Source organism: Dryobates pubescens, chromosome 19, assembly GCF_014839835.1.
Source record: "Dryobates pubescens isolate bDryPub1 chromosome 19, bDryPub1.pri, whole genome shotgun sequence".
NCBI lineage: Eukaryota > Metazoa > Chordata > Aves > Piciformes > Picidae > Dryobates > Dryobates pubescens.
Window position 1 is genome coordinate 23012909 of NC_071630.1, and position 24286 is coordinate 23037194.

The 24286-nt window shown below is 49.6% G+C and overlaps 1 protein-coding gene across 3 annotated transcripts in view; it reads right to left on the reverse strand.

Moving 5' to 3' along the window:
- Positions 1–15299, reverse strand: part of CBFB (core-binding factor subunit beta) — a 46467-nt gene extending 31168 nt beyond the window's left edge. For 2 of the 3 annotated variants that reach the window (XM_054170064.1, XM_054170063.1), the window contains exons 1-3: positions 15113–15298; positions 14818–14904; positions 10114–10230 (exon numbers count right to left, since the gene is read on the reverse strand). In XM_054170064.1, the coding sequence (XP_054026039.1) occupies positions 10114–10230; positions 14818–14904; positions 15113–15190 (282 nt within the window). In that variant the 5' untranslated portion in view covers positions 15191–15298. Of the gene's footprint in view, positions 1–10113; positions 10231–14817; positions 14905–15112 lie in introns of all 3 variants that reach the window. The other variant, XM_054170061.1, reaches the window with a different exon arrangement.
- Between the last annotated feature and the right edge of the window lie 8987 nt (positions 15300–24286).

The following is a 24286-nucleotide window of genomic DNA, read 5'->3' on the forward strand; positions in this document are numbered from 1 at the left end:
TTGAGTGAGACCTCACTGAAGTGCTGTGTCCAGCTATGGGGCCCTCAGCATGAGGGAGACATGGACCTGATGGAAGGCCATGAAAGTGGTCAGGGGCTTGAAGCACCTCTGCTACAAGGACAGGCTGAGGGAGCTGGAGGTGTGCAGCCTGGAGAGGAAAAGGCTCCAGGGAGACCTTAGAGCAGCCTTCCAGTACCTGAAGGGGGCTACAAGAAGGCTGCAGAGGGACTGCTTCCAAAGGCCTGCAGTGACAGGATGAGAGGCAATGGTCTGAAATGAGAGCAGAGCAGATTTGGATTGGGTGTTAGGAACAAGTTCTACACCATGAGGGTGGTGGAACACTGGCACAGGTTGCCCAGGGAGGTAGTTGATGCCCCATCCCTGGAGATATTCAAGGTCAGGACTGACAAGGCTTTGAGCAACCTGATCTAGTGGAGGATGCCTCTGCTGAGTGCAGGGGGCTTGGACTGGATGACCTTTGGAGGTCCCTTCCAACCCCAACCATTGTATGATTCTATGTCTCTGTGCACTTTGGCAGCTTCAGCCTTGCCCTTAGCAGGACCCCAGGCTGGGAAGCCTGCATGAACAGTCCTTCAGGGAGCAGGGCTGTGTCAAGCTTTAAAACAAATGCAACTCAGTAATGTTGTGTATGCCAGAACAACTACAGAGCTTTCACCATCCAGTACCATCTCACAGCATCAGAATTACTCAGCTGCTGCAGAGAAACATCATTAGCAATGGCTGGGAAGTCTTCTTCAGCAGAGCAATGAGCACTTCTCAGATTCATGTTTAATACCAAGCTCCCCAAACAAGAAGTCAGCACAGCTACAAAACCAGTGAATTATATACATGCAGCTTGGCTTGGCCAAAATGCAATGAGAATTCTCCCAGCACAAACCCAGGGCTGTGTGATCCATGGGAGAGGGGAACAGGTTTCCAGGCCCTATAAATTGGCTCCTGCTTCATCTTCTTGAAGTCCCAAAAGCTTCTGGCTGATGGAGTTCCTCGTGTTCTGGGTATCAGAATGAACCATGCAATTGGGAAGGTTGGAAGAGACCTCAAGGATCATCTAGTTCCAATCCCCCTGCCATGGGCAGGGACACCTCACACTATAGAATAAAGCAGGTTGGAAGAGACCTTTGAGATCATCAAGTCCAACCTCTCACCCATGGTGATGGGTGCTTGGTGCCATGGTTTAGTTGATGAGATGGTGCTGGGTGATGGGTTGGACTCAACGATCTCAAGGGTCTCTTCCAACCTGGTTAATTCTGTTCTAGTCTATTCCAGATGACCTTTAAGGTCCCTTCCAACCTAAACCATTCTATCAACCCAAGACTCTTTCTGGTCTGCTGTAACTAAACCCCTGATAGTTTCCTGCAATGAAAACCCCCCAGGCTCCCAGGTTGTGCAATGACTTTGCAGGGTGCTGCACTCTTGACTCCTCTGCTTGGAGCCATCTGGACACAAGATGGTTGCCCACTGCTCTTCCACCCACGTGAAAATGCTTGCCCCTGACAGATTGAAACTGAGCTCAAACCTGGAGCTTGAGAAAGGAATCCCCACACACCTTTCAGCAGCATGAGAAACACTCCACTGGAGCTGCTTCCCTTTGTCTAGATGTCTTCCTGCCTTAGTTCTCCTATTCTTTAGCATTTTTAGGCTTCTATTAGAGTTTTCCACAAACCAACCCAGAAAAACCCAGCAGTGCCCCTGCTGAAGAATGTTTGCTCCTCCCTTGTCTTAATCTAATTTGGTATTTTGGGCTGAAAAGAAGCTAGAAATGTCTTTGTCACCTTGGACCTGCTTTGTCAGACAATGCTGGCTGCTCCTCAACTGCCATCAAGAGAGATTTCATCAGGACATAAAACCTCCCATCCAGTGTTCCAGAGCTGTTTTCTGCCCTGGATTTCAGGCCTAAAAGTAGCTGAAATATGTGGCAGACAACATTTTGTCCTCAGCCAGGGGATTTCAATGGAGCATTAAAAGTTTAATGACCCTTACTGCAAAACTTATGCCCGGGTTAAGAGCTGCTCCTGTCACAGGCTCCCAGAATCGGTAAGCTGGGCTAAGATCTTTAAGATCACCAAGTCCAACCTTCCACCCAACATCTCCATGAGCACTAGACCAGGCCCCAAAGTGCCACTTGTGTTGTGAACACCTCCAGGGGTGGTGACTCCACTGCCTCCCTGGGCAGCCCGTGCCACTGGCTCCCACGTCTCCTGCTGTGGGTTTTCCGCTGTGTTGACACCGAGATGAACAGACAACACAAGCTGCATACCCTGAAGTCCCACAACAGAGCTGCTGCCTGCTCCCTGCAAGTTTTTGAGGCCAGGCTGGATGTGGCTCTGGGCAACCTGATCTAATGGAAAGTAAGTATCTTGGAACCAGATGATCCTTCAGGTCCCTTCCACCCCTGACAATTCCGTGAACCACGCAAAGTTTCTGAAGAGACAGGAAGAAGGCAGAAGGCCTTCACAGACTCCTCAAGCAGCTACAATCTGGATCTCATACACAAGTCCAGATACTACTGCAGCAGAAAACACAGACTTTCTGCTCAGACAAAACATCTGCAGCATCAGCTCTTCCCCCCCCAAACCCCATCCTTTCATTAGCACTCATCCTCTTGGAACAGCAGCCTTGTGCAAGAGCCCTCTTCCCCCCCCCCCATATTGTTGTCCCAGCACATATTTCACCAGGCCAACTTGTTAAAGCATCAAATATGCAATTATACAAGCTAATTAGCTCATTTTGTTACTGGAGCTTTGGACAATAAAGCTTGAAGCAGCATTTCAGTAACTTTCAGAGGCATGACAGTTCCTTGTAGCAAATGCTTCATCATCCCATTGAATGCTTCTCTTCTGGAGCAGGAAGCATGAAGTGATCTTCACGAAGCAGCAGACATCCACCCCAGCACTGCTCTTCCTTTTCTCATCCACTGAGGAGAGGAGAGCAGCCTGATGTTAACAGCTTCACTCAGTAAGTGCAGACTGATTAGGCAAAGGAGAGGGATTCAACAATCCCAAACCTCTGGATCTCCTCCAGGATCCCTGTGGCAGCAATCCCAAGCACTGCTTTCATCTGCCCCTTCTACAGAGCTGCTCTCCTGAATGCACAGTTCAGCTTGCCAGCTCTGGTCCTCTTCTGGGCAGCCTGAGGATGAGGGCAGGAGAGCAACTTGGAAGGCTTGTCTACACGACTCCAACTGGGTGTGTTCAGGCCACCAAAAGAAGTCCAAGGCTATACACAAGTCTGGCTGAATAACTGCTACTACAGGATGGAATAAAGGGTAATCAGGAACAGATTTCCTGATGGCAGATCTGAAGTAGTTAGGGAGGCAGCAAAGCTGGTGAAGGGACAGCAGCACAAGTCTTGTGAGGAGCAGCTGAGGGAACTGGGGCTGTTCAGCCAGGAGGAAGCCCAGCTGAGACCTTCTGGCCCTCTACAACTGCCTGAAAGGAGGCTGGAGTGAGGTGAGGGTTGGTCTCCTCTCCCTAGTAAGCAGCAACAACAGCACAAGAGGAAATGGCCTCGAGCTGTGCCAGGGGAGGTTTGGGTTGCACATGGAATTTCTTCACTAAAGGGGCTGTCAAGCCCTGGAACAGGCTGCCCAGGGCAGTGGTGGAGTCACCATGCCCAAGTGTTCAGGAAAACATGTAGATGTGGTGCTCAAGGACGTGGTTCAGTGGGGACCTGGCAGTGTTAATGGCTGGACTGTGATCTTGGAGGTCTTTTCCAACCCTTATGATCCTATGAGCCACAGAAAGGGCTGGGAGCCACCACGAGCAGCCGCGCTGCAAGCACCGCTCCTGAGCTTCGTTTCAAGCCTGCACCATCACCACAGGCAGCAACAAGGCTGCACAGGTCCCTGGAGGATGGCAGGAGTGACAGGAGCCCCAGGAAAAGGCTGTGGGTACTTGTCACATGAGAGAGGGCTGGTGTGACTCATGCTCTAGTGGCAGAGGGCACCCAGTGATAAATCACTCTGCAAGAACAACTGTCCAGCTTGCCAGCACAGCACAACACATCCCCAACAAGCTATCAGCTCGCAAGATTCCTCCTCCCCAAGCCCACTTTGCTAACTGGTGATAGTGCATAAACTGGATGCAGACAGAGGCATCTCCCAGCTCTGAGGGTGGAGAAGCAGATACACTATGCTCAGGGGTCTTCAAATGGAGTTTTCCATTAGCTGGCTCTCCTCTATGCAAGAGCAGCTCATGATGACCCACACCCCAAAGGAGCGAGGCAAAACAAGAGGAAGTTTGACTCTCCTCTAAAGCAAAAATGGTGTAGAAGCATAAAGAGAGAAAAAGAACAGAGAAGCTGAGCTGTCCCTCCTAAATAAAAGACTCTTAAGCACAAGCAGTAATAAAACTGGGAGGGTTGTGAGACACTGGAACAGGTTGCCCTGGGAGGTGGCAGAAGTCCCATCCCTGGAAGTTTTTAAGGCCAGGTGGGATGGATCTAGTGCGAGGTGTCCCTGCCCATGGCAGCTGGGCTGGAGGTCCTTTCCAACCCTGTGAAAACCCAGAATCACAAGCACCTATAGAAAACTAACCCTCTCTCCAGATCAGAGAGATGGATCCTGGATGAAAACTGGCTGAAGGAGCCATGCAGAACAGTGGATTCTTCTTACTCATCAAGCCCCTGCAGGGCTCCCGCCTCGCAGCTCCGAGAACAAATGAAGCTGCTAAGCCAGGCTGGGTACAACAAGCTAGATACACCACCAAGCCCATTTAGCTGCTGTTAGAAGCACCACACACTGCCTCCCTTGTTTAAAACTTACAGAACAAGCCCAAGACATTCAGGAACGAGAGTGACGTGGGCCTCATCGGGGTTAATGCCATGTTCCCTGGCTGAAGCAAGCAGAAGTCCCCTGAAGGGTCCAAGCACACAGCTCAGCAACTGAACTACCTTGACTGACCCTCAGCTGCTCTCCACAGAACAATCTCTGCCTGGCTACCACGATTTTGGGGGTTGTGGGCTCACCAGGAAGACCCAAGTGGGAGGATGAACAGCTGTTTAAGGGTGCTTTCTCCAAGCATTCTGAGGACAGGCACCAGTCAGATCCTTCAAGCTCCACAAGCTGAGACTGAGCCAGAAGAGGAATTCTGCTAGCACACAGGCAGAGACCAGCAGGTGAAAATGTAAGTCTGGCCACAAAATAACCTTCCCCTAACCTATCAGTGACTACGGGACTAGCTGAAAATCAGGCAAGGGCTGTAGAGAGCTGTGCAATGAACCCCAGCTCAGAAGCAACAACACTGGCCTGCAAAAGAAAGCATTTATGAGAAGGATAGCTCCTAGGAACCAAAATATCCTCAGCAGCTGCCCTCACATACTAAGAGGTGACCCACAAAGAATACCAAGAGACCCCTCAGAGGCTGACATTTGCTAGTTCCTAACTCAGTGACATCCTACAGCCCCACGTGCCTCCACACAAACAGCTCCCTCAACGTTTGTTAGGCGATGCCCAACTCTTGAGGGCTGCAGCACTGTCCCTGAAGTGCCTTCAACAGAGACCTTTAACAACAGGTTGGAGGAGCAGACAACTAAGAGCATGAAGTGTTGGTAACAGTGAAGACCACAGGCATCTCATGGCTGAGATAGTCTGCCCTATGCGGTGGCACACCACAGTATCACCTTTAATTAACATTATGGCTCTAGCATACTGCTCCTCCCTACATCCCTAGCATCAGACTTTCCCCCCCACACTGATTAACAAAATGAAACCCAAATTCTCCTTTTTTTGTCCAAAGAGTCAGTGGAGTGCAGGGAACACACACACAAGTAACTGCTAGCTGTGAGAACATTTTAGATGGTGACAGTGCAAAAACCAAACCCCCCAAACACTGCAGGAGAGAAAACAGAGGGATTTAAGAACTAGGGCTCTCTGGGAAGGGCAACCTGGGAGCTGAAAGTGTAAATCCGAGTCCCTCACTGAATTACTCAAAGTAACTACATCTAAAAGAAGGAAACAGAAAGGTGCTGCTCCAGCTCTGTTTGAATGACTAAACCTTTTGGCTGAATTCTTGACGAAGTGGTGAGGCCCAAAGGAAAGGAAGTAAAACCTCTGACTCAATACAGGTTAACCTGACATGCAGGTATTTCTCACCAATTAAGCCTTCACTTTCCAAGCAAATTCCCCTGGTGATCCTGGGTTTGACTGGGAGCTGCATTTGCTCTGAAAATGAAGCAGCCAATGCACCACCACAATCTTCTGTGGGCAGTCAGGACACTGGGGACGAGTCCCAGCCACCAACCCTCTAGGAAGGAGAGAGGAGCCATGGGGAAACTGCTGCTGCCAGCTGCCCTTTCAGCACAGTTGTAATTCAGATGCAGCACCTCTCTTCCTCAATCCAGGTCTGTGATGTCTGCAGCAGAGGAGATTTTCAGCTCTTTAAATTCATCAGCTTAGAGCCAAATAAAGTTTCTTTAGTTGTAACTGCACAAGCAGAAACTCAGCATCTTCAGGGAGCAAACCGAGGTCTGGCAATCTTTAGTCACGGCTAGAACAAAGTCTAATGAGTAGAAACTGTAGCTCCCTCCCAGATGTGGCAAAGCAAGCACTCTGAATCAATTTAAATCATGCCTGATGTGCTCTCCTCCAGAGTTCACAGCACATTCAGCTGAAAGAAGCCTGTGCTGAAGACTCTGCTTTGTGAGCAGCAGCCGCTCAACAGCAGACAGGAAGTTCAGCTGCCTTAGAAGCGAGATGGAGAACAGCAGTGTACAGGGGAGGGGCAGTAAAACAACTTCACACACTCCAGTACCAGAGCCTGGTACTGAAACTGCAAAAGAGGATACCTGAGAGCTAGATAAACACCTCAAATAACAAACAAAATCCTGGGACACTGTATCTTGTGCAAGAACCATACAGACCGAATCATGTGTTTAGTAGTCGTGAGGTCCTGGGTGACAGGTTGGACTTGATGACCTTTGAGGTCTTTTCCAACCTCATTGAGTCTATGATTCCATGTGAGGAAAGCTTGGTCTGACAGTTCTTCACAAAAGAAGGGGACTTACCCTAAAAGTAGGTTTTAAGTCCACACACACACACAGAGTTAAGCCTGAAGTTCACAAGGTACCAGCACAAAACCAGAGTAGAAATTAGAGACTACTGTCATTAAGCACAACAAAATAAATCTAAGTAATTAATGACACCAAAGAACCAAGATGAAAATCTAGCTCTCTGTGTCACCCCAAGCGTTCAACCAAGTGAATTTCAGGCCATGCATTCCACTGCTACACTGCCTCTGAATTTCAGCTGGTCTTTAAAACCCCACCAAACCAGGTACTAGCTGACCAAAGGGTGAGGAAGCCCTGGCATGGCTCACCTCACCAGGGTGAGGGCACACACTGAACCTGATGTCCCCCACAATCACAGGGCAAAGCAATGTCCTAGCATTTTTACAGTCCAGGGACCTATTTTTAGTGCTCCTTTGTCTTTTGCTATTTGACAAACCTGAAAAATTGCTCAAACCTGCAATTAAATTTGCTGCTGGCGAAAGACAGGGCAGAACCTTTAAAACTACCTCAAGAAAAAGAGTTAAGCTTGAGTTTAAAGCAAGCAGAAACACTAAGTGAACACTGGGCCATCCAGCTCTTGAATTAATGAAGGCAGGGTATCCACCAGAGGCTTAACCCAACCGTCGCGAGCATCAGACGCAGCAAATTAAAAGGCAAATTAAGCCCATGGAAAAACCCCTCGGTTAAGAAACACCAGGGTGAAAAACCTCAAGCCTGTGAAGGAGATACTCACAGAATCCTGACTCTGACACAGAGTCAGAAGTGTGCTCCTCTACCTAAAAACCCCTCACTTCAGAAGCGGTTCCAGCAGCGGTGGCCTCCTCAGGCTGCGTGCGAAACCGCTCAGGCACGGCGGTGACACACTCCAGCTCTGGCTAACCCGTTCTGAGCCATCCTCTGCTGAGCTAAACACTGCAGCAGGATTCCCAAGGAAAAAGTAATTCTCCTGTTGGCTAAGTTTATCTACATTCTAGATCTCAAACTTAAAGCCTGAAATAATAATTAAGTGACAGCTCTCCCACCCCCACCCCCCTGCCCCCCCCCTCCCAGCCCTTTTTGATTCATGTAATTAAAAACATGCCTTGCTGGCTTACATCCAGCGATGAACAAACACACATTATGCACTGCCTCCAGAATCAAAGCTCATAAAACAATGTTGCACAGAGCTAGGAAAAAAATCACATGGTGGTGAAGAGACTGCTGAGGGCTGTAGAAGCAATTCTTACTCAAACCAAGTGACAACAATCTGCAGGGGACCAAATCTCAAGGCGACTCGTGTGAAGCACTTCAGTGTCTGCGATGATAAGGTAAAGGAAGACTCTCCCAATCCTGCTGACTCCTCTGCTGAATGAAGCCACTCCCATAACTTCAGAGAAGCTGAGCTCTGGGCAGAGCCAGCCTGCACTCACGTGTGCTTTACAGCAGGGAAGTTTGATGGCCAGGGTGAACCTGCCATTTGTTCACAGCCACACTATGCCCATTTGTTAGCCTGCCCACCTCTAGCCTCATTCAGACAAGTAGCTCCTGAGCATTTGAAGCGAAGCACTCCAGAATTTACTGTAAACACACATAAAACAGGGAGTGGCATTCATTAGGGAGGCTCATGTTCTATTTTAATACCAGGCTCTCCCATGATGAAAACACCAGAAAATGGATGAAGTCGTTCAGGGCTTGAAGAACTCATTCAGGGAAAACAAAGTTACCAAAATCATCCCAGTAAATAAAATTAGTTTTGAACTGGCAGGAGAGACCTCAGCCTTCTTACACACTGCAAGCAAAAAATTCCTCATTCAATTGTGAGCCAGAATCAATATTTTTCAGCAAGAGCCAGATTCGATTCAGTTTCCTTAGCAAAGCAGCCAGCACCCAGCACAGCCAACCTCACTCCTCCTGCCCCAATTTGTCAAGACTTCTGCAAGCCTCACAGGACTAAATGGAAAACAATTTTTTTTCCCCAAAAAAGCCTCATTAACTCGAATTCCAAATACCATATCTGCCCTCAGGAATTTTTTTTTCCCCTTCCAATCAAGCTTTCCCACCATAGGAAATATTTACCTTCCACCTAGCAGCATTTAAAAGACCCAGCATGCCATTAAACCTGAATGTGCTTCAAACATTTCCTGCAGCCTGGTAGGTTTGGGAGCATTAGCTGTACTTGTTACAAGAGCTGGGGGGGGGGAAAAATAACACAACCAAAATGTTTCAGGCAAAAGAATTTTGTAGTCTACTAAAAAAAAAACCCCAAACCTTAAAATGGAATAATTATAGAGAAATTAAGCTGAAAAAGAAAGGCTGGGGGGGGTTAAGTGCTGGTCCAAACCTACTGAGGTCTGCAGGAAATCTATTGGATTCAGTGATCTTTGGATCAGTCCCAAAGCATCTACAGTAGCACAGATAAGTGATGGCAGCTACACTGGAAAGATGTTTTTCCTGTAAAACAAAACCAGCTCCAAGTGATTTCAGGAAGTTTATTCAGATGAGACTAAGCAAGGTGTCTGACTTGAAATCTAACACAGCTTTAGAGCAACCATCAGTGTCATCAGGAAATGCTACCTCTCAGCAGCAGGCTATGGGACAGCCACCTCAGAGGGAAAAAAAAGGCAGTTCAGAAATCAATTCTGAAAGCAAGGCTGCTCCTGGTGGAGCTGAGAGACACACTTCACTCCACTGAGCAGCACACCGGATCCTTGCTCTGGCAGCTGGCAGCCCAAGAGCCGCTAAAGAGAAGCCGCTCAGACTGCGGATTTTCATCGGCCTGCCCCGACCCACTGGCCCAAGCCTCATTTCTGCAGCATTTTAGCAGCACTTGCTCCACACCAAATTTCAACTGCTCTGCAGAATTTGATCACCCCAGCATGACAGCAGAAATGAAGTTCTTCAAAACACTAAAAAGCCACCAGCACTGCCCACGTGTTTGCCTCCAGAGCTATTAAAGCGAAGCGAAACCAGATTTTATCCTGCCAGCTCTCGGTGGTACTCATGTGACTACCTACACCGAGCCAAACTCTGAAATATTAGCAATAGAACTAATGAAGAGCAGCAGCACAGCACACAAATTGCTTTCAGTGGCAACAATTTCCTTCTTACCTTGCCTCCTTCTCTTTCAAAGTCGACATATTCCCGGGTCGGTGTCTGCCGCTGCTCCCCCTGCCAGCTGGCCGGAAAAAACTGGAGAGACAGATTGGTTCCTGTGGCCACAAAAGCCTTTTAGAAAAATCAATACAAACAGGATCAGGGAGCAGGACATTACATAAATTATGCAGGCAGTCATTTATTTTTACATCAGTTTATGTCTTAAGCCAGGCAGCAGAGAGAATACTTAAAGTCAAAAACATGCACTCATCATTTTTCTCCGAGTATTAAGTTACAAACATCTGATTCCATTTTGACAACATTTGCCATTGGCTGCTCGGGATAGCAAGTACAACATGGAATCAATACTTTGGTTCAAATCAGTTTTGCTGACATGAGGCTCTGTCCTTTCAGCTCTGTCTGGATGCCCTGCACAGAGACTCGGTACCTGCAACGTTAAAAATTGCCCCTGCTCTTTAAAGAGCTCGCACGGAATCTCTGAAAGAAGTACTGCAGGAGGAAAATGAACTCCTGAGACCTGTTACTAAGGCCAAGGTTTTTCTAACAGCAAAGGGCTCGTTTCCTTTCACAATCTGCTTGTACTCAAATGCTTCTCTGAACTGAGATGGAAATGCCCCTGTCTTGCTGTCTGCAGGCCAGCAGCATCGAGGTACAGCTCAACTGAGCTCCACGGGACAAAGCCCTCGTGCCACGCTAAGGCACCAGCGGCATCCAAACCAGCAGATGCTGTGCCAGTGGGGAGAGGCAACCATAGGAATCCTCTGCTGTAGCCCTTTGTAAAAATCATTGAAGGGACTGGCAACCAAATCAGAAGAAAGCAGATGTGGCTTTCAAGTGGGTAGTTTCCTAGATCTCAAATGAAAATACAACTCAGTTTGCTTCCTAAACTCTGCCTTTATTGGTGCATCGAGCCACGAAGTCAGCTTGCAGATAACAAATACCTAACATGATTTTGGCAGGAGGTTGCTGGATTTGCAGTATTTACACCTTTCTCTGCCACACAAATACCCTAAAAGCATGCAGAATACTCCTACATGCCCCCAGAATACTGCAACAGAAAACTCTGTATTTAACCCTGGGATTCTGAGTAGTTTGCTGCAATCAAATGCCCCTATCGATCACCACGATCACTCAGATTTCAATGGCCAGCAATCCAGAACAAAGGGGGTTTTCTTCCTAAAAGCAATATAAACATTGCTCTAACAGCTGGCATTTCCTTACAAGCAGCATTTTTCCAAGCAGCCCCAAAACTCAGCAACTTTGCAGCCTAACTGCACTGCTACCTATGACACAATAGGTCTCTCTCTTAAGACAGTTCCGGTGGTGCGCTGCAAGGCTGTCACAGGATTAATACATCCCATTTCTGAAAGCAGAAGTGCTTTGTCTTGACTTTTTCCCCCTGCACCAAAGTGATGCTCACACTCTGCAGCTGGGTTCTGGGCCACACTACCCTTAAAGGCAGATTTTTTTTTTTTAATAAAAAAGGTATTTATTTTCCAAGCTGTCAGGCACATTCTCCATGTCATCACAACGGGAAGAACTGCTCCTACTAATAGTAGGGCTACTGTCTAGGCACAGGAGTATTTGGCCTCCCTACAGTAAGCCACAGCAAACATCTCCATCACTGTAACAGAAGCTTCATCAAGGGTACACTTGCACAAACAGGAGGCACCAAAACTGGGAGGGCTGCAGACCACCAGCATCAGGCTGACTAGTTCTTATCACCCCTCTGCTTTTCTCCCAGTGATTCTCTCGAGGCAGCCACACAAAAATTACACCCATCTCCAGATGGTTGTGGCTCACAAGCCATCACTATTTAGCCTGCTCAAGAACCTTCTCACCTCCCAGCACCCTTAGCAAATACGTCTTTCCTACTCCTTCATTTACGCACTTAAAACACAGCGCAAGGAGGCAGATCTCAGCGTGAGCCGAGAGAGCACTGCAGCCCTTCAGACCACCCCAGTGCCTGCAGATCCCAAGGATACCGGATCAGAAGCACTCTATTGGCTTTCTGGGAAACCAAGGGAGGCAGTGAGGCGCCCACATCTCCCTGCTTCCACCTCACAACTTGTGCAGGAGAGCCGGGGGAAAAAACACGAGGAAGAAAATGAAAGCACAAAATCCTCACACAGGCACCACTTACACCATCAGTTCTTAACAGAAGCTATACAGATTTAGTCCCTGATTTTTGGAGCTTGTTCCCTCCCCTTAAAGCACCCAACTAAGACACTCCTGTGCTTCCCAAGCTACAAATCACAGCTGAAGGCCGAAACACTTGGGAAAGGTCTCACTAATAACCACGCAGGGCTGCACTGAGCCCAGCAACCTCCCTCACTGAGCAAATCAGAAAGAAATCCAAGTCACATCCCTGAACTTGAAAATGGAAAAAAAAATACATATAAATATAGATGTGGTTTTTCCATCCAGAGCCTTTTAAAAGCTCAATCCAAAATGCCTCCAATGTTGCACAAAGCCGATGGGGTAGCACAGGGGTGACCTGACCCCCACGCAGACAACATGAACACAGGAACCTTCCAAGCGAACAGGTTGCGAGGAGCACTCCCAACACCAGCTGAAGCTGGGAAGTTCAAGTTACCAAAGCAGTGCCAGGGAACTCCAAATCTCACCTGACATTTCACAGTTACTTTCTCAGTTACAAAGGTAATTATTTTATTTAATCAAGAGCTGTTTTGGCAGAACCAACCAAAGCCCCACTGCTGGCTCTACACTAAATCCCGAAGCTGTTCCCCGGGTTGGGTTTGTTTCCCTTTTGCCCGCTCCAAAGTATGTAAGATCGTCTGCAAAAGCTCCCTTTGGAGATAAAAGAACAAATCCTGGATGCCTGGAAAAGCATTCAAGACTGGAAAACCAGTCAAATTGCTACGGTTTTGGGTTTGTTTGGGGTTTTTTTTTACCATCAGCCATTGCACACGCTCCATTTCTAAATAAACCTGACTGCTCCTGCCCCGCTCACAAAACAAAACCAGATGTTTCCCAGCAAGAAATTCAGGAGGCTGCTTTATAATTAAGCAGAAGCAAAACTGACGCAAGGCAGGTATCACTGCCTGCTTCCATGGGATGAAGTCCTGGCAGAGAAAGGCTTAGAAGTGAAAAACAAACTACAGTGACTCCCCCATTTACAGCAGTAAAGCAGCTCTCCACTGCAGCCTGTGCAGCTGAGTACCATCAGCTACATGTCCCTTAGTCTTTAGGGAAGGACTCGGGTACATTGTGCACTTTCACCTGTTCAGGAACTTCTGGCTCTAGCAAGCTACACTCCCTTACCTACCCATTGTCTCCCTGGTGACTTCTTCAAGGAAGCAAAACACATAGAATGAAAAGTGAATGTAAAAAAAAAGCAACCAACAAACCAACAGGAAAATCAGGAGAGCAGCTGGAAAGGGCCTCTCACCAAACAATGTTGCGGGCTCTAAGACCACCGATAACAAGCAGGGCTAAAAGAAAGCTACTGAGTAAAAGACCACCACGTACCTGAGTGTTCAGCCCCACACTCACAAAAAGCACATGAACTCTGCAGCTGCAGTACTTTCTGCTCAACTGTGTGTTTGGATGTGCAGAGGTGTAGCTTTCACTGTGCATGAGAATAATTTCCTTGGGAGCTGACTAGCAATACCCATACCACATGAAGCTAAAGGATGACCTCAAGCCAACCTAGGCAAAAGCAGGGGTTCTCTTCTATGGGGACGGACTTTTACCTCATCCTTCATTGCATACACTAAACGAAAGAGAGGTTACTTCTTCATTTTAAGAGCAGTGAAGAGTTAAGAACTTCATTCTCATAGCATGAGCTACTGATCCCATGGAAGGAGCACACAGCAGAAACCAAACCAGGAAATAACTGGTCGGGTTCTTGACTGCTCCGAGCCATACTTCATCTCACCTCTCAGAAGAGAGCAGTCTGTAACTAACCTTAATGAATGAGAACCACTGAGCTGAAGTCCTGAGTTTCTAAGCCTAATTCTCCAAGCCTTTGATCTAGTTCACAAACACACCAAACAGCGCATTCAAGACTTTTAGCGTGTATCTTCGGTACAGTTTTTAGTCATTTCTGAAAGCTACTATTTCCGGGGAGGGGAGAAAAAAAAAGAATTTAAAGAAAAAAAGGAAAGAAAGAAAGAAAAAAAAAATGCCCTGTTGAAATAAGCAGCTTACAACCGTAACACGTGCCCGGGGAGCGGAGCGCACTGCCGGGTGGCTCTGAAGGGAGATTTTCCTCACCTCCCATCACCTCCCCTCAACCCTGCGCTCCAGCCAACCTCGCTCCAACCGCCCTGGTGAAGGTACGGCGAAAAAAAAGCTCTGCTCCCGAAGGGAGAGAAGCCGCTGCCTTGTAACCAAACCCGCCTGTCCCTCGGCGGCTGGAAGGCGGCAGATGCAATTTTATTTATGGTGGGTTTTTGTTTCCTCCTTTTCCCGAAGGAAAACTTTTCCGCGCCCTGCACCCCGCAGCACCCCGCTCCCACCACACCCCGGCGTTCCAGCTTCGCTACTCCCAAGCCTTCCCCTTTCAAAACCTCCCTCAAAACTTTGTATTTTCACAAACAAGGAGGGGAAGACGGCGGAGGAGCCCGGGAGCGCTGCCCGGCCCCGGCCGTCACCCTGTCCGCGGCGGACGGGCGCCGGCAGCCGCCCCGGCCCGGTCCCGTCGGGCCCCGAGGGGAGCCCGGCGCAACTTACGATCTCGGAGCGGCCGTCGCGGCAAGCGTTCTGGAAGCGGGCCTGCCTCTCCTCGTGGGGCCGGTCCCTGAAGCCGGTGTATTTAATCTGCGGGGAACAGGGCGCGCAATCAGGAGGGGCCAGTGCCGGCGATAAGGGGGTAGCGGAGTGCACTGACTGCGCCCGGCAGGGCTCAGCTCCCTCGCCGCGGCTGATGCCAGGCAAGGCGCGGGGCTCCCCCCCGGCCCCTCCGCCGAAAACTTTCCCCACGGCGGAGGCGAGGGGAAGCTGCGGGGCGCCCTCTCCGCCGCCTCACCTCGCACTCGCGGCTCAGCTTCCTAAAGAACTCCTCATTCTCGAACTTGCTCCGCTGGTCGGGGACAACCCGCGGCATGGTGGTGGGGCCGCCGCCGGCTGCCCGCCCCGCGCTGTCCCAGCCCCAGCGCTCGCCTCGCCCTTTGTTAGCCCCCGCCGCCGGCGCCCCCCTCCCTCCTGTCTCTTCCCTCCTCCCCTCGCCGCGCCGCTCAGAGCAGCCGCCGCCGCCGCCCGCTCCCGCCTCCCCGCTCGCTCTCTCTCCCTCCCTCCCCTCCGACTTCCTCCCCGGCTCGTAAACTCGGCCCGAACAGCCGCACCATTCACAACTCCGCCGCGCATGCGCCGCGGGGACGCGCCTCTCCCTCCCTCCCTCCCTCCGTTCGCCTCCTCCGAGGCGGGAAGCGGGGCGAGGGGGCTGAGTCGGTGTCCGCCCGGCCTCCCCCTCCCGGCAGCCGGACCTGACTCACCCCGCAGGGCTTGAGGGGAGCGCCGTGGCTCCCTCTCGCTTCCCCCCTCCTCTCGCTAACCCGGCTTGTCTCGATGGTTTCCGGCTTCCTGCTTCGAAGGGAGCAGCGTCGGCGCTGCCCGCTGCCGGCTGTCCCATCGCAGCGGGGACTCGGCGGCGTGTCCCGGCCAGCCCCTGCACCTGCTCCGGACGGAGAGGGCAGAGGCGGCCGCCCCGTGTCGCCCCCTGCGCCGTGGATGGTAGCGGTGAAGGAGAGAGAGACAGGGCAGGCATCCCACCGGCCCCCTTCATGGACCAGCGGGAGCTGACCCGCCCCGGGAGGTGCTGTGAAGGACCAAAAGGTGGTCCCAGAATAATACCTCTCGGCTGCCAAAGGAACCCACCAGCCAAACGGGGCTGGAGCAGTCGCTGCCCCTCCTCAGACCACAAGCAAGGGGCTTGTTCCTGGGGAGAGGCGAGCACCCACTGCTTCGAAGCATGCCTCTGAAATCCTGGTACCTAGAGCCAAAACCCCATCACTTGAAAAGTTCGTGCTTAGAAAGCATAGCACCAAGGCATTTGACAGGAGCTAATTCAACCAAGGAGCTCAGCAGGACATCATCTCTTGTCCCCAAATTCATTTTTGCATACAAGCCTTGATGTATTGTTTTCCTACAACAACTGATAGAATCACAGAAGGGCTTTGCTTGGAAGAGACCTCCAAGATCATCGAGTCCAACCTCCAACCCAACACCACCGTGGCCGTTAAATCCTGTGCCATGGCCACAGGTTTCTTGAACACCTCCAGGGATGGTGACTCCACCACCTCCCTGGAGAGCCTGTTCCAAGGTCTGACTTCCCCAGGTTTTTAGCAGCTTTGCAGTATCGTAAGGATAAGCTTCACACACCAAAAAAGCAGAGCCCCAGCTGGATATTATGGTACTCACTGCCAACAGAAAAATATTAGAGCGTATTAGATCTCTTGATAAAGAAATGAGGTTTTCTAATCTCCCAGTGTTACAACCTTAACTTTACACGTACTCATGCAAATTGGAAGAGGGCAACGCTGAGGTTAGCCAGAAGGCATGATTTGAATCAAGTACCAGCAAATTAATAAAGGGGAAAGGGGAAGAAAAAAGGGAGGGAAGTGTCTGGATCTCAACTAATTGTGTATAGCCTTCGTAAGAACATATAACCAACATTTTCGTGCTAAGTGTGGACAAGAGTCTACAGAGACGTGTAATGCATGCTGCAGATTGAGGCAGTAGCTCTCTGTATGTTTAAGCTGTGTCTTCCCAGTGTGGACACAGTACACAGGGCTCTGCCTTTTGGTAAATTCAGAAGTTAACAGAACTGTTTTCAAAGCTTCTCTTCAGCCAGAGCCAAATAGGAAAAGGAAATGCGCTGAGACTGAAAACATGAAAGCCTTATAGATTACCCTGAGATTGAAAACATGAAAGCCTTATAGATTACCCTGAGATTGAAAACATGAAAGCCTTATAGATTACCCTGATTCATTTAGATTTATAGCAGCCCTTAAGTGAAGCTCTCCTGAATGTCAGCCACATTTAAAGGTCCCCAAATGAAACATTTAGGGGGAAAAAAAATCCATCTCACAACATGATCAATACCAAGAGTGCAGACCTGCAGGAGAGCTGCCAAGTTCATCAGGTAGAAACCTGCTCTCTTAACCTCCCATAATCTTTCACTTCTTGCTAGTACATGGCCCAGCTCCCACCTCCTCACTTCCCCCAAACTGACTGAGCCTTCTCCCAGACAACCACCTGGAAAAAAACCAACAAACTACCAAGGTCAGAAGTGAGATGAGTGGTTGTAGAGTCCTGAAACAAGAAACAGGAGACACAATCCCCCCAGCAAGTTTGGGTTCTTGACCTTGGCACAGACTTTTGCAGGGGTTTGGAAAGGACGCCAGCTTTGACTGCTTGCCCCCGCGCGGCTCTTTGTCTAACCTTTGTCATCCTTTCTCCGCTGCAGTCTTTTGTTGTTTTGGTTTAAAATGAGTCAATATTATTGGAAAGTCTGTAACAGATCAGGCACTGCCTCTGTCTGCTGCCTCAGTTGGTCTGATGCAGAAACAGGAGAGCTGAGAGGTGCTGAGGTGGAAAACAGTGGCACAGTATCATGAGATGGCTGGGGAGGGACTTTTGAGGGTGTCAGGTAATGATAGGACTAGGGAGAATGGAGCAAAACTAGAGATGGGGAGATTCAGATTGGACAGCAGGAAGAAGTTCTTCCCCATGAGGGTGGTGAGAGCCTGGCACAGGTTGCCCAGGGAGGTGGTGGAAGCCTCATCCCTGGAGGTGTTTGCAGCCAGGCTGGAGGTGGCTGTGAGCAACCTGCTGTGGTGTGAGGTGTCCCTGCCCATGGCAGGGAGTTGGAGCTGGCTGAGCCTTGAGGTCCCTTCCAACCCTGACAGTTCTTGTGATTCTATGATTATTCTGCTGGATTTGTCCAGTTTCCCCACGCTGAGCTGATGCATATACAAGTAACTCTTCAGTGAAGGGAACCAATTCCTTTTGAACCGATAAACTGGGAGAAACCAATTCTTGGAGGCCTGTTTTCTCATGAAGGAAAGTTTATAAAACCTGACCATCTCCTCTCTCTCTGCCCCAGGCAGCCCCAGCCTTTCACAAGGCAATTCAGCTCTGACAGGCAGCGAAGTTCAGCAGAGGAGAGGCACACAAACCAACGTCTTTGCTGTGAGAAAGGCTGCAGCAGAATTTCCACAGTTATATACTCTGCTTGGCCAGAGCCACTGGCCAGACAGTCAACAGAGATCAGAGGCAGCTTTGCAGGTGGTAGAGCTGGGGGACAAGAGAGGGAGAGCTGAGGTTATCGTGTTGGAGATGGGATACAAACTCCTGGGAACTCTATGGCTCACCAACCTTATTTTTGTTTGTAATGCCGTGTCATCAACACAACAAACCCAAACCTTTCCTCCTTGTGCATCTCCAAGTGCAACTGCTTCCTAAAGGTGTCTCAGTCGTCTCTCTGCCAACCCTTTCAGTGTAGCTCTGGCTGTTCAGATGTTTGTAGCCCTTCCTAGGGGTCTGCAAATCCTTCACCTGTTGATTCACAAGATCTGAGGCTGCCCATCAGGCCTCTGGGTGAGCTGCCTTCACAAACCAGAAATAGTCAAGCCAGAAATGTCCCCTCCTTGGAAGTGTTGAAGGCCAGGTTGAGCAGCCTGGTCTGGTGGGAGGTGTCCCTGCCCATGGCTGTGGGGTTAGAACTAGATGACCTTGCAGGTCCCTTTCAACCCAAACCATTCTGTGGAGCTTGCAGGCATGGTGCTTCCAGAGCCCTTTCTGAGAGCAGACTCTCTTTCAAAAGAAGATCTAATGTGGTTAATCGAGACAGGACACCACTGAAAGATTTACAGGTGGGATGCTTTTGACAAGGGTTGCTTTCTTGGAGTGCCAAGTCCTGCACACACTGTTCTTTCTCTAACCCTTCCCCACCGTGTCTTTCACACCTCTGCTTTCCCCGAGGTGCCAGTATGTAATGAACCACTGCATGGCACCCATGGGATACGGTCCTCTACGTTTCTCACATGTGAGACATTAGTGAGCCAGGCTCCTGGGTATCCATCGATCTATGGCAGCTGCAGCATAATCAAACACCAGTATTATGTACATACAAGCTACTCTGTGATTAGAGATCCATTAATAAACTGTCTGCAAGGGGTAATTATGCACATAGGTGTGAAATGCAATCCACTTACGCAAGGTCTGTGCTTCTGGGTGCAATGAAATCCAAGGAGAAAGGCAGAAACTGAGCAGATAAACTGACTTTTCCCCCCTGGACTGATTCCTGTTTCCTTACTACAACTGATGCTCCCAGCCAGTGGCATGGAGTATTGCTGGTCGGTTCGTGGACCCAGAGTCACGTGCAGAAACCATCCTGAAGTGCTCTAACTCGCCTCCAGAGCAGCCTTTGGTGTCTAGCCTGCATACATCAGCATAAAGATCTACCTTATCTCAAACTCCCCAAACAGCCCTAATGACATGGGCAGTGCAGAGGGCCATGAGCTATTAGAGTCAATTCACATCTGTAGAAGTTCTCTATGTCGAGGTGGATGCAGGGCCCCCAAATGTGACGGCACACAACTTGCAGACCTTGGCTACATCCAGAGTTGATACCTAAACATCTTACCTGGCACACAAAGGGAGATAAGAGCAGTACCATACAACAAAGAGATCTAATTTTGCATTCTGAGTGGGAAGCTGCCTACCACCTAAAAAATGCTAAGCATGGCAGGTATGAGGGAGGAAGCAGCACCTCTGATGTCTGCTTGCTCTCAACCAGGCTGTAAGACAGATACATCTGTTCTCTCCAGATGGCAAAGCTAGAACCTTTCTCCTCAGAGAAGATGCCTGCAGGTGCTACTTGAAATAACTGAATGGGGCTCCTCCTCATCAGCACAAGACACCTGCCTGCCTTTTGGTGTACCCAGCCAGGACACAGGAGAGCCATCTCATGCTGAAGCTGTTGAAGCCCAACACATCCCAGCCCTGGTCAGTGAGCACCCCAGTTGCAATGACTCTGGTGCTAAAGTAGCTACATTTACACCTCTACTTCAACCTGAGTTTCTACTACAGTGCAACAATCCAATCACAGAATTAACCAGGCTGGAAAACACCTCAGAGATCATCAAGCCCAACCTATCACCCAACACCCTCTAATGAATGAAGCCATAGCACTAAGTGCCTCAACCAGACTTGTTTTTAAGCACCTCCAGTGATAGTGACTTGACCACCTTCCTAAGCAGCCCATTCCAATGCCCAATCTCTGTGAAGAATTTCTTCCTCACCTCCAGCCTGAACCTCCCCTGGCACAGCTTGAGACTGTGTCCTCTTGTTCTGGTGCTGGGTGCCTGGGAGAAGAGACCAACCAGGTCTTCATGGGCAGGGCTAAATGACAGAGACCACCCTTTTCCCACTGGGCAATCTGGACACCCTGGGCTCTTTCTGGTTTTGAGCCCTGGCAGTTTAACAGTTTGTGTCACAAAGGAACAGCCTTTGTTTCCATAACATACATGCTGGCCTCTCCCACCACACCACGGCCTGTGCAGCCTGGGACACCCTCCAGAGCTCACACTCCTGACACTTGCACACCAGCAACTCACCGTGAAGAGATCAGGGATGTGCAGCTGTGCAAGCACAGGGGAAAACCAGGCACAGGAGCCTGAGGCAGTGAGGGTGGCCTCTGGTTATTGAGCTGGACACTGCCTTAGGAAAACCCACCACCAGAATGAAGTGACAGATGAGGCTCCATACTTCCAGCTCTGCAGGGGAGCACAGGTGCTTTTCAGAAACCAGCCTGAGAAGAAACCTGAGAGCATCAGCACCCATTGCTCCTCCAGGGATGCAGCACCGGCTGACCTGCTCAATTAGAGAGCAGATTATCCCAGGAGGCCTCTTGACTCTCAGTCTGGTTACTGGGGACAGTGAGGGTGAGCAAAGCAGGGTTGCATTTCTCAGGCTCTGGGGCATCTGATCCTGTTTTGGCAATGGAACCATGCAGCTTTTGTATTAACACACTCCCCCCTCTTTTTCATGTTACCACTTGCAGCACTGTGAAAAGAAACACCTGAACTCAGAGTCCCAGTATCCAGCAGGCAGAGGACAGGACCTGCTAAGTGATTTTGGGCCTATCACTTCCCCTCTCATTCCCAATTCCTCCACCTATCAAATGACTGAAGATGCCCAGATGAAGATCTGGAGATCTCCATGTAAAGGGCCCAGGCACTGTCATTATCCCTGCTGTTGAGCAATGAGGAGAAAGTTGAACTGAGCACAGGGCATGACTCACCCAAGCCTACAGACATAAAAAGGAAGCATTTGAAAGCTGCCTTTGTGAAATTAGCTCTGGAGATGCTGTTATCAGCACAGGGACAACTCTAATGGCACTCAGCTGGATGTTGTTCAGGCACAGCTTCTTCTGAGTCTGCTATCAACCACACTGTCTCATTACATGGCATCTCCTAAGCCATTAAAAACCTTCTTCAGAAGTGTATGCATAGGTTTGAGGGGTGGCATGCTCTAGCAGACAGCCTTTCACATCTATGTCATAAGAGACACTAAGCACAGCAAGACATGAAAGGGCTGGGCAGGACCTGTAATCTCATAGCTGTTCTAGAAGTCCCTGCAGATGTTCAGATCTCAAGGGCTTCCAGGAAGCCACATGAGGACAACCAGTGCAGACAGTTTCAGTTCCTCAGGCCCAGTACAAGCTGACAGTAGTAATGTGGCAGCTCAGAGCTGATATCAAATGGCCCATCCAGGATACTGGAGGTTTTCTTTCACATGAAGGTGACACCAGGGAGCCACAAGCAGAGAGTCTACCTAAGAAACAGTCAGAACAAGCATGTGCTCTGGTAGCCTCCACTGGCCAAACCTCTACCTGATAAACAAGATGAAACACCATCTGTTTGGATTAGTTTTATTCCCTCCTCTTCAGTTTCCAGGCTTCAGGAGATTTGGGGTTGTTGGTTTGGTTGTTTTCCCCTTCTTATCATCATCCACAGCGCTGTGAGAAATTGGTTGACACTCAGGGGCTGATGAGTGTGCAAGGACAGCACAAGTGTCTGGTCCTGCAACCATCCTTTCATACTCATGGAAGGGTTTGGGTTGGAAAGGACCCTTGAAGCTCATCTAGTCCAAGTCCCCTGCAGTAAATAGGGACATCTGCAGCCAGCACAGGTTGCTCAGCACCACAAACAACCTGACCTGCAATGGGCCTAGGGATGGGGCATCTCCCACCTCTCTGGGCACCCCAGGCCAGTCTCTCCCCACCCTCAGTATCAAACATTTCTCCCATCTTGCCACTCTGTCTCCCTCTCTCAGTTCAAACCATCCCCCCTTGTCCTGTCACAACAGGCCCTGCTTAGAAGTCTGTCCCCAGCTTTCTGATTGAGCACTCCAAGTACTAAAGGACCATCAGGTGGTCCCCCTGGAGCCTTCTCTTTTCCAGGCTGAACAACCCCAACTCACTACATGAGCAACACAAGGTGTAGTCAAACTCAAAACCTGGGATCCCAGCACTCCTAGGGAGAGCTGCTCACGGGTTGAGGTCGAGTTTGAGATGGTGGGGCAGAAAACTACCCAGAGAGTGACTCAAAGCCCTGCTCTAGTTTTAGATGTGAATGTTTGTCTCTGAGCAAGCTGTGCTATAGTCTGTTACACTTCTGGTTATACTCAGTACAACTGGTAGAGGTCATTCAGTCTTGGTACAGATCATGCCCAAGTGAGTCTTTGGATTCAAAAGAGATTGTTTTGGTAAGCCTGGAGCTTATTCTTTCCTCTCCCAGATGCAGTGGTGGAAAGCAATTGTATTTATAAAGCCTCTCTTTATTTACCTTGACAAAGCAGAAATTAACTCCCAGCTGCACTCAAAGATTTCCAGACTTTGCCTAAGTGAAAATATCAACAAGCTCCACAGGAGGGAAGATCTGCCACAGGCACACCTTAGCTGAAAGCGTTTTGCTGCTGAGAAACAAAGTTCCTGCACAATCAGATGTTTGTCCCAAACTGTTTGTTTTGAAGAGCCAGAGCACTCCAGAGGGCTTATTGGCTCAGCCTGATTAAGCCCAAGAAGAATTTTGTCTAAAGCCCCTGTTCTGTTTCCAGGGACTTCTCCTGAAGACACTGGTAAGTTAAAGTTCTACTTCCAGTCAGATGTCTTGGTCACTCACACTTTTTTTTTTGCCCTTTATCACTCTCAGCTTTACTTTTGCCTCATGAAAGGCAGTAAGTTGTTAACTTGGAACCTGTCTTCGTGCTCCAGGAATCTTGTCCTTACAGAATCTCATTTTTGAGGTGAAAATAGAATAGAATTAGCCAGGCTGGAAAAGACCTTCGAGATCATCAAGCCCAACCTATCACCCAGCACCATCTGATCAACTCAACCATGGCACCAAGCACCCAACCAGGCTCTTCCTGAACACCTCCAGGGATGGGGACTCCACCACCTCCCTGGGCAGCACATCCCCAGGGCCAATCTCTTTCTATGAAGAACTTCTTCCTAACATCCAGCCTGAACCTCCCCTGGCACAGCTTGAGACTGTGTCCTCTTGTTCCAGTGCTGGGGGCCTGGGAGAAGAGACCAACCCCCAGCTGGCTACAACCTCCCTTCAGGGAGTTGCAGAGAGCAAGAAGGTCTCCCCTGAGCCTCCTCTTCTGCAGGCTAAGCAACCCCAGCTCCCTCAGCCTCTCCTCCCAGGGCTGTGCTCCAGACCCCTCCCCAGCTTTGTTGCCCTTCTCTGGACACCTTCCAGCAGCTCAACCTCTTTCCTGCCCTGAGGAGCCCAGACCTGGACACAGGACTCCAGGTGTGGCCTGAGCAGTGCTGAGCACAGGGCAGGATGAGCTCCCTGCTCCTGCTGGCCACACTCTTCCTGATGCAGAGAGCTACATTTCAGACCTGTGCAGAGTTGTTGTCACACTGAAGATACCAAACCCAAGCATTTGCATACAGCTAACACCACCTGGTCTGGTAACAAATGGACTCTTGGCTGCTTTCTCGTGCTCTCAGAGAGACTGGTGCTCCACTCAGGTGAGCACAAAACCTAGGGGACAAAGTCTAATTGTAGAATCACAGGATTGAGTTGCAAAAGCCCTCCAAGATCATTGAGTCCAACCATCGACCCAACACCACCATGCCCACTAAGCCCTGTCCCAAAGTGCCATGGCTACACATTTCTTGAAC